This window comes from Columba livia, chromosome 6 (genome assembly GCF_036013475.1).
Source record: "Columba livia isolate bColLiv1 breed racing homer chromosome 6, bColLiv1.pat.W.v2, whole genome shotgun sequence".
In the NCBI taxonomy this organism is placed as follows: Eukaryota; Metazoa; Chordata; class Aves; order Columbiformes; family Columbidae; genus Columba; species Columba livia.
Window position 1 is genome coordinate 3549493 of NC_088607.1, and position 9779 is coordinate 3559271.

At 44.0% G+C, this 9779-nt stretch overlaps 1 protein-coding gene across 9 annotated transcripts in view; it reads left to right on the plus strand.

The window, feature by feature from the left end:
- Positions 1–8314, plus strand: part of UROS (uroporphyrinogen III synthase) — a 19159-nt gene extending 10845 nt beyond the window's left edge. For 6 of the 9 annotated variants that reach the window (XM_065066746.1, XM_065066743.1, XM_065066748.1 and 3 more), the window contains exons 10-13: positions 4511–4594; positions 4943–5028; positions 6841–6939; positions 7532–8314. In XM_065066746.1, coding sequence (XP_064922818.1) covers positions 4511–4594; positions 4943–5028; positions 6841–6939; positions 7532–7678 — 416 coding nt within the window. In that variant the 3' untranslated portion in view covers positions 7679–8314. The other 3 variants (XM_065066750.1, XM_065066749.1, XR_010473364.1) reach the window with 2 other exon arrangements.
- Positions 8315–9779: the final 1465 nt, after the last annotated feature.

Sequence of the window (9779 nt, forward strand, 5' to 3'; positions counted from 1 at the left end):
ATATGATTTACATTTCTAAAAAATGATAAAAATACTTTGAAATACATATATAAAATACTAATCTACATGAAATCTTAGACTCTGTAATTGATTAAAATACCATGTGACCCAGTAGGCGAAGTGTGTTTTACTCAAAGATCAGAGCTGTAGGGGCTGGAAATTGCTGCCGAATGGTAAGATTGCAATGATTCGGAGCTGCTTGTCTGACTTTCCTCGCCTCAGGCCAGTTGGCGCTGGGGATTTGTCGCTGTTCCGTAGTTCACGGTGGCTTACGGGAGCTCCTGTCCCCAAAACGACCACCTGCTTGCCGAGGAATCTCATTTTCGGCACCAGAAGAGGGTGGTTCTGAAGAAGTTGCGGAGCGGTGTCCCGTCCCAACAGATGGGATGGGGGATGAGTTAACTCCGAATGCGACACGCGCCCTGGCTCAACAGATGAGATCAGGTGTGAGTTAACTCTGGGTTAATTCTGCGCGGTTATGTGAAATGAATGACAGTCACTCCCGGGCTCCAAGGCAATGATGAGTTTTACTAAAAGTACGTGTTGGAATATTAGTTACAGTGAATAGTGGCTTGGCAAAAGTATCTTATGATGTCACAGAACTTATCAATACATTAACAGCAAAAGTCCTGCTACGAGTGATGTATTGGCAACCATTAATAGCTATAATACAAAACTTAATCCAGCAACAGACCTTAAGATTATGTTACTCTTATATGTTCAAAAGGAAAAGAGAGAAAGATAGTGGTAGAGGAGGGAGGAAAACTAAAGTATAAGAGAGAGGGAAAGATATAAAGAAATAGGGGTATAGAAGAAAAAAGAGAGAAGAGCAGAGAGAAAGGAGGAAAGAAAGGGTGAGGGATCCAGCCACTCTTACACTTACTCCGCAGCGTGGATGACAGGACTTGTACGATGGCGTGTGGCCTCGGGTGTCCCCGGCGAGGATGCTGGCGTTTGCAGTTCAGGAGCGCAGCGTCCTCCGGTGTCTGGTCCAGTTGTCCCATGGTGAGGCTGGTGGGCAAAGAGTCCTCAGGGTGGTGTGTTCCCCACCAGCGCTGCTTTTGGTGAGCTTTTCTATAGCTCTGTGCGCAGGGGAACGTCTGTGGGGAAGGGGTGATTGTGAAAAATCAACAAGTCCTGGGCCACCTTAAGGGGTCTCAGCTTTTCCCCTTCGTGTGCCCGGCTGGGCATATCAGAAGATGGGGCTGTGTGCCCTCCAGCCCGTCCTCTGGTATCGGTATCGCCAGCCGGCCTGGGCTGTGGCTCCTTAGCTTGTTCTTGATACGTAAATCACAGTTCCCCCTATACAGAATGTGTCCTCTCCTGTGGCTGGGTGAACTAGTTTCACCACAATGTTTTCAGCCACGATCCTTATCAATAAACAACAAGAGGGTTAGTTAAAATGATATTTATGTTTTGTTCAGCCATTTTGTTATGGTTAAAGCTGTAATTCTGATCTGTTTGCTGCTCTTAAACGCATTATCAGATTGTTGGGTAATTTTAGAAGTCTGGTTTGTCTGCTTCCTTATTTTTTTACTGTAATTAGTTAAAATTTCCAATAGTAAGAAACATTTTTAGGCTTAGGGGCTGATGAGTTTTGCGTGGCTGGGTCAGTACGAGCTGTGAAGAAAGAGGCTGAGCGTGACCTGGGAGCTTCTGACGGACGTGCCGGTGCCACAGCGGATCCAGGACTGCGGTTCCTGCTGCCTGCAGAGCGTCTGGCTGAGAAACACATCAAACCCAGGCAGCAGCGTTAGTCCCCACGCTCCCTGGAACTCACCGGAATAATCTTTGCTCCAGGAGAAAATCACCCCTAAGGTTCAATATCTCAGCAGCAACCTGTTTGCTGGGAGATCCTTTATAGACCTGGGTACGTCCCCGCTCATCTGGGAACGCAGGGAGCCGTATAGTGAAAAGCCACGTTATTCAGCCAGTCAAGGTAAACGCTTTGCCTTTGGTTAACGCTGGGCAGAGAAACAAATGACAATTATGCAGTTATTCTAGATGTTGGATGAATTATTGAATTATTGTATCTGCTGGTCAAAGCGCCGCTGAACTTGCTGAGTAAGGTGCTGGTGCTTCAGTAGCGGCCGTGATGTCAAGACCCCGACACGCTGGTTTGGGCTGGTGGGCATAACAAGATAGGAAAGAGTGTTGATTAGCAAAGTCTGCGGAGTAGCGGAGATTTATAGGTAAAAGAAAAATTGATTGGAGCTGGCAGGTATTGTTTCTAATGGGCAGAGTGCTCTGCAACTCATTGGCAAATATGTAATATTTAATGATAAAATGATAGCTGTCTACACAAGATTAAATAATAAATCCTGCAAATTAAAAATGAAATTTTCAGCGCAAGAATGCCATAAGTGACGAATAACCCACGTCTGCTCTTTGACAGATACTTTAAAGCAAAGGTTTTTAGCTGATTTTTAGTGCTAGGAGCTCTAGTTTCAGTGGTGAATTAATGTTTGCCAGTTGGCAGATGGAGGGTTTTTGAAAAGGAAGACAAGAAAAATACCGCTCTGTCCTGTTGTGTGAATGGGAGAGAAACTAGGATCAGGTGTAAAGAAAACAGCGTGTGTGATACTGGGGGCGGAAAAACCCCTCTTCTTGGTTGTTTTCTCCGCCCAGTTGAGGAACATCCTGGCCCTTTGGTGACAACCAGTGACAGGACAAGGGGCAATGGGTGCAAACTGGAACACAAGAGGTTCCACTTAAATTTGAGAAGAAACTTGTTCCTGGTGAGGGTGGCAGAGCCTGGCCCAGGCTGCCCAGGGGGGTTGTGGAGTCTCCTTCTGTGCAGACATTCCAACCCGCCTGGACACCTTCCTGTGTAACCTCATCTGGGTGTTCCTGCTCCATGAGGGGATTGCACTGCATGAGCTTTCCAGGGCCCTCCCAGCCCCTCACATTCTGGGATTCTGTGGTTTTGTGATTCATTCTTTCATTATTCACCTTCTGTGCTTTCAGCACAAGTGATTGGGAAAATAGAGGGATTTAGTCCTTAACTAGCTCAGCAGCTTTAGTCTCTTTTCAAGGCAAATATTTGTTAGTTTTATTCCAGTGTTGGTTACAGGAGCAGGGAGACCGTGGGGCCCAATGCTGCCTGTATTCTTCAGACCTCCTGAGGATTTCTTCTGTGCTCTGTAAACCCAGGTCAGAAGGGATTAGTGTTCTGTACAGACATCACACTGACATCTCCATTCACTGACAGCAGGATTGATGCTGAAATATTTAGGTTACCTTATTATTTTAAAATCTTTTACATTCTGTCCCAAGTTCATTCTTCCTCCCTGTAGTTCATTACGAATATATCTGTGGCTTCTAATAAAACTTCAGTGTGCCATGAGGACAGTCAAATAGATCCGTGGTGACTCCTACCGGGGTCTTTCCATTTGATTTTTACTATTGCTGTTCTTTGTTATTTTCTTTCCCTGAGGCATCTCTGACACTTACTGTTACAAACTAGGAATCTACTTGCAGCACTCACAAAAGCATTTCTTTTGCTAGTAGTCGCCTCTTAAACGTACGTTTGAATTAGGAATTAAATAGTGTTTGGGAGAACTCCTGTTTATTTTGGCAGGTGAATGCAAAGCTGTGTAGAATTTCATCTTGAATTTTTCTCTGTGTTATAGAAAAGGCAAACTGTGCAAAAACCCCTCTGCTTTTAAATTCTTATCCAAAAATCAACTTCTTCAATTAAAACGCTCTTGTTGTCAGTGTTTCCTGTCTCCGGCATGTGAGCACAGGGAATGGAGGAGGCGAAACCCAAGAGGTGGCGACGGGAATTAATACCTGGTGGTATTCTTTTAAGCAGAATTTGTTTTACGCCTCTGATAATGTATTAGAAACATGAAAAACCTGTGGAAGCTGCATCCCGGGTGTATCATGTCCTGTTACAAACAGCCAGGTATCAAAGGTCCTTCCAATGTAACAATAATGAAAGTTGGAGATTGCTTCCATTTTCCAAAGAGGAGCGAGGGAGGATCTCCACTCCCACTCTGGCCATGGGGGTAGAATCAGTTTTCCTTGGGGACGTAAGAAAATAGAGCTTCGGACAGATTGAAACCTTCCAGCCTGGGGTTTCATCCTGTTGTGAGTGTGCTGGAGCATCTTCCATAGCGAGAGAGCTGGCGTGGTGAGCGCCACTCCGGTTTGGGTCTCAGATGGAGGAAGGTTGTGTTCCCGAGGAGGAGGAGACGACTTGCACAGTGCTCGCGTTGCTCTGCAGAATGCCAAGGGGAAGGGAAAGGCAGTTTATCTTTTGTGAGATCTTTTTAGCCAATGTATTCATGTTATGGAATATTTTTTAATTTACATGCTAAGTAGCCTCTGTCCTCTGAATTGCGGGCGCGGTTGCACTGCAGATGTTTGCAGTTATCTTAGGGCTGTGTCTGTGCTGAAGCATGGGGCATTTACTGCAGCGTTCAACCTTTAAGATGTATTAAATGTATCATGTTTACTCTTTATTAAAGACATAAGTTAATTAAAGTTCTTGTTTGTGTGCTTACAGGAGAGAAACCTAATTCATCAGCTCTTCTTTTTCCTTGCGGAGCCCTGAAGAGAGAAGTCCTTCCCACAGTACTGAGAGAAAAAGGTTGAGCTTCCCTTGGAGCCTCATTTTAATGAGTCAGTTATGAGAAAAGCTGTATCCAAAGCTTGGGAACCCAATTCGAATAAGTAAAAATGGAATTTGCTGTTTTCTTGGCTGGAAGTTGAGAGGATGGCGGTAAAAACTGTGCAAGATTTACCAGTTTTCCCATGTGCTCGCAGATGCTTTAGCACATCTTGCAGCTCCAGAAATACCTACAAATCCTTCACAGATTTTCTTCTCACTTGTAGCCTCAATCAGTACACCTAAGCGCCATTAGTATGTTGAGTGTGTTTTATTGAAATGCTAGAAATGAAAGCAACCCTGTTTAATTCATGTATATCCCGATTCCAGGTGTGCCTCTGGAAAGCGTTACTGTTTATCAAACAGCCCAACACAAGGACCTGCAGGGATCTTTGAGCAGATATTTCTCACAACAGGTATTGGACGCTGATGTAGTTTGAGATTTCTGAGGTCCATGATAATACTCAGCAATATGCTCCTTTTTTTCACCTGTCTGTAAATGCTACTTGTGACCCATGAATATCTGGTTGGGTTTACTGTTGATTATCAAGAGAGTCCTTTAGCAAAAGTTTCAGGCAGGGAGTGAGTCCCTCAGCAACTTACGGCAATTACTTGAAAAATTCCTGTATGTTTCAGAATTACTGTGAAATAACTGCAGGTATTAATTCTATCTTCAGTTCATTCCCTTGAGCTGGACAAGATTGCTTTTTAAGTAATACCGTGTCAGAAATTACAGCTAGTGAAGATTATTAGTAGTTTTTATTAGTGTAATTGAAATATCACCGGACATCTTTGCTCTGTATTACCAATCAGAATCCACTGGGAACCTGCCCTACATGTTCTGTCTTCCATTATCCAGTCTGTGAATATTGAAGCTCTCATTTGAAGTGATGTGCTGTTGATGAGCATGTTTAGATACACCACGTTTCAAAAAGATGGGCCCACTTGCAGAGATACAGTGATTTCAGATTGGGTCCGTGTTTTAGAAACACCCCGTGTTTGCTAGATTCTTTTCTCCTTTTAAAACCATCTCGTAAATGTCATCAAGCAAGGATCAGTACGTAGTGAAAGATGAGAACGCACTAATAATGGCTTTTTCTGAATTTTCCATTTGTGGGAGCTTATATGATATCCAGGATTAATTTGATTCAAAATGCAGACTTTGCTTCTTACAGAAACTCGGCCTCTTTAAATTCTGTGCGTTAACATCTTGTTAAATTACATATTGATTTTAAAGTCCTTTTTCAAGAGGTCCTAAAAGGTCCTGGGATGGTCAGTCTAACGGATAAATTGTATCCTGGTGTTCTCTGGGTGGGTATTGCAATTCTGAACCCCGTGATATTTAATTTATACCCAATATAAAAGTGAGTAATTAGTACATATGGACTTTGTAACTTTCTGAACTCTCTTAGGAGCTCCCCGCTCTCTGCAATTAGATGTTCGTTTCAGTGTGAAGCTGTTAAAATGTGTTCTTACGTCCTTTTAGTTCTTAACTGATGATACTGTGGTTATATATTTAGCACATGGAGAGCTGACATAGGTGACAAGTGTTAGAGCCTGGTGAGGCTGAACAGCACTGTGTTAAACTGCCATTCCAGCCTGCCTGAGCCAGGCCTAGCTTCCAAGTCACGGGCTATAAAATAACATGTGGTTTGAGTGGAACCAGCGTATCTTTTTGGTCAGACAGAAAATGGTGCTAAAGGAGGCGTGTGCTTTGGCTCTGCCGCTCCAGACAGAACTTTGCCGGGATCTTTTGGCTACGGAAGGTTTCTGCTGCTTTTTTAAGGCGGGCTTGTTCTGAGACACAAAAAGCCCTTCCAGGGGGTCGCAGCTCCGAGGCATCACCTCGTCTTTGCCACAGCATCTCAGGGTGAGCAAGCCTGGGGTAAACCACGAGCAGGGAAACAACCTGTGCAGAATGGACAGAGATGGCAATGGATTTAAGGAGATAATTTGCCAAATTTTCTTGCTAATTAGTACAGCCTAAGAACACTTTCAGTACATTTATCACCAAGCACTTGTGTGACAAAGTATTTGGTTCAAGTCCCAGCTGAATTGCAGCATTCTGTGGTGGAAAGGGGGTCTGCACCCCAGGAAACGCTTTCTGTGGCTGAACTGCTGCTTCTCATCAATAAAAACACGTGAGGCCCATAGAGAGGCAGTTGAAGGGATTTCCGTGACAGCGACGCCGCTGCAAACATGACTAATCTGGGGTTGCTTTTACTCAGGGAGTTCCTGCAAGTATCGTCTTCTTCAGCCCATCTGGCATCAGATTTTGTCTCCAGCACATTCGGAAGCTTTCAGGGGATTTTATCCACCATATCAAGGTATCTTCTCTTTAAAAGTGGCAAAGTACAATAGGGAGTAGGTTTGGGATGGTGAAGGAGAGATGGGAAGGCTGCTAACACTCATTACAAACCTTCATTTTCTCTTTTGTTTGTGTTTATTTCTCTGAAAAAAAACAAGCTATAGCAAATACAAATGTTATTCTATAGCTGAGAGTCTTTATTTAAAAAAAGGTAATTGTTTTCACGTTTGGGTTTCTTTTGTAATTAACTTACCCAGTCTCCACTGGGAATGTGCTTTATTTTCTCTTAGTGATGCGAAGGTATGAGCAGTTCCTGCTTGAATACAGGCTGAGGCACATTAAAATTCCTCTCACTTTTCCTGTTTTGTGGGACTAAGAGCTTTATATCTTTGTAATGGTGAGATAAACAATAATGTTTCCTAAGTAATGTCTAAGTAGCTCAGTTGATGGGTGGTTAGTATTAAAGTTGTCAACCTGAAAGGGTTAGTACAGTTTTGTAAGCTCAGCTGTGCAAGCTGACGCATTGACAACGTTAGTGAGGAAGGGAGGGTACGAAGGAAGGAGTTCAGAGCTGATCCCACACCTGTTACAACTAAATGTTGTCACCGCAGTTTGCTGCCATCGGGCCAACGACTGCGGAGGCTTTGGAAGCCGCGGGACTCCCGGTGAGCTGCACCGCACAGAGCCCGACCGCCCCGCATCTCGCCGCTGCCGTCCAGAAAGCACTCGGCTCGCACAACTGCTCCTTGTCCAAGTAAAGCTCGGCGCGCTTCCGAAGGCCAGTCTGGTGCTGTAGGAGGGTTTTCCAGTTTGCAGACCCGTTGTCCTGCAGGAAGGGATTTTTCAGGAATGCGCAATATCCTTGTCAAGGCCTGGTGGGAGAAACTTGCATCTAAGTATCTACGAAATGTGGAACTGGGCCAGTGTGTTTTCCAGCATCTCACTGTTCCCCTTTTTCTCATGTGTGCAGTGTAAATATTTTATGTGGATGTTCCTTGAAAAGTAGTTGTGAGAGGCTGATCTGCACCAGAGGAGGATGGTGGAATCGCTGCGTCACCTCAGGTACCTCTGGCACACAGGGCAAGGTTTGCATTTCTCTCTACAGTCAGTTCTACATGCACTTATTTTTCTTTTGTAGAAGGAAAACATTCTCACAATGAAGTATTTTTTATTGTAATTCTTAGTCATTCATTGTTCTGCCTTTCAAATATTCATATTTAAATAACGATTGTAGATTCTCAGTGGAATGGGACAATTCTTGCAGTGGAGCTGCAGTGTGTGGAGCTAATGGCAGCTCAGCTGTGCCCACTAAATATCTCCACAGTTTCTGGTTTCTGCTCCTGTAAAGGCGTATTTATAAACAGAGAAATAAACTGGCTTATCATTGTTAATAATGGTGTTTGAGTTGTCTGGTTTATGCTTTAATTGTTGATCTGTGAAAGGAGAAGAAGTAATCCTATTTTGCACTAATGCTACCTTGGCAAATGCTAAGAAATTCACAGAAGATTTAAATCATAATGTACTCAATTATAATCCTCATGAAAGTCATTCATGTTGTTAGTACGAGAAATCCTCATTTGCTGTAAGATTCTTTATATTGAGTATATGACCTGAATTTCCAATTAAGGAAGATGCTCCATACCTAGAATAAGAGTCAATCTGAACCCAATTATGTTAATACAAACTGAAGTAGTTTCACGTTGTCCATGTGGATTCATCAGCTGGGCTGGGCACAAGAAGATGACCACTTCGCTCTATAAAGCACTTCAGTTTCTTGAGACGAAATAGAATCTCACAAGTACACTAATTACAGAAGAGGAACACTTCATCACAGGGGAAGAGCATCCTGTAGGACAGCAGGGTCACCATGGTAACCAGCCGGAGCTACAGGACGGTGTAGCCGTGGCCGAGGAGAGGAGGACAACGATGACACAGCAGTTGGTGATTTCTCTGCCTTTAAGTTAAGCTGTTTAACATTCAGATTCAGCATCACTGTAACATAAGAGCATGTGGTACCATTCATATCCTCATACAAAAATAAAATCCATGTCAGATTTAGGATTTGGAATTCTGCTCCTGTCCCCTGCAGTGCTGCTCACGGCTGAAATGGGAGCTGGGCAGGAGAAGGTTTGTGGGAGCTCCCTAGCACTACACTAGCACTTGGCTATAAAAGTTACATCGAGTTATTTGTCTCAGGTAGCAGCTCAGACCAATTTCTACATCTTCCCAGCAGGAACTAGCAGTAGCCATCATTGCCGAGTACCATGTACTTATCACAACTAATATAACAATATAAAAATGAGCCTGCAAAGGGCAGGGGCAGGAGATGAGTTTGCCAAGCATGCCGCAGCCAGCAAGCTCCTGGAGCTGTGGCAAAACGTAGACCTCGGCAGACTTGATCTGCAGAAGTGGTTTAACTGAGCGAGAACAGCTGGTGTGTTTGCTGGGGGAGGTGGAGGCCACACAGTTGCTGTGACTCAACTGCTGGTTATGTCCAAACCTGCAATTCAGACGTACTGTTTGTCAATGAAAAACACCAGCTTCAAAAATATCAGCTCTGTACCTTGGTTCACAGTAGTATTTAGTAATATATTTCAAAACAAAGAGAAAAGGGAGTAAAATTGCAGTAATTGAATAGCTTCTTATCCCTTTGCAGCCAGATCGGCTGCCGGACCGGCCTGGCTTGCCTTTATCCAAGCAACCTTCCCACAGCTGCAGCCACCACTCCCTGAGCCCTGTTGCCACTGAGCTCCCCCAGGCTGAGAAGTTCATCTTTTTAGCAGACCCATACAATACGCTATAGGATCAGCCCTTGGTTATTTTACCTGCTACCACCCTGCCTTAGAGCACTGCAGGAGC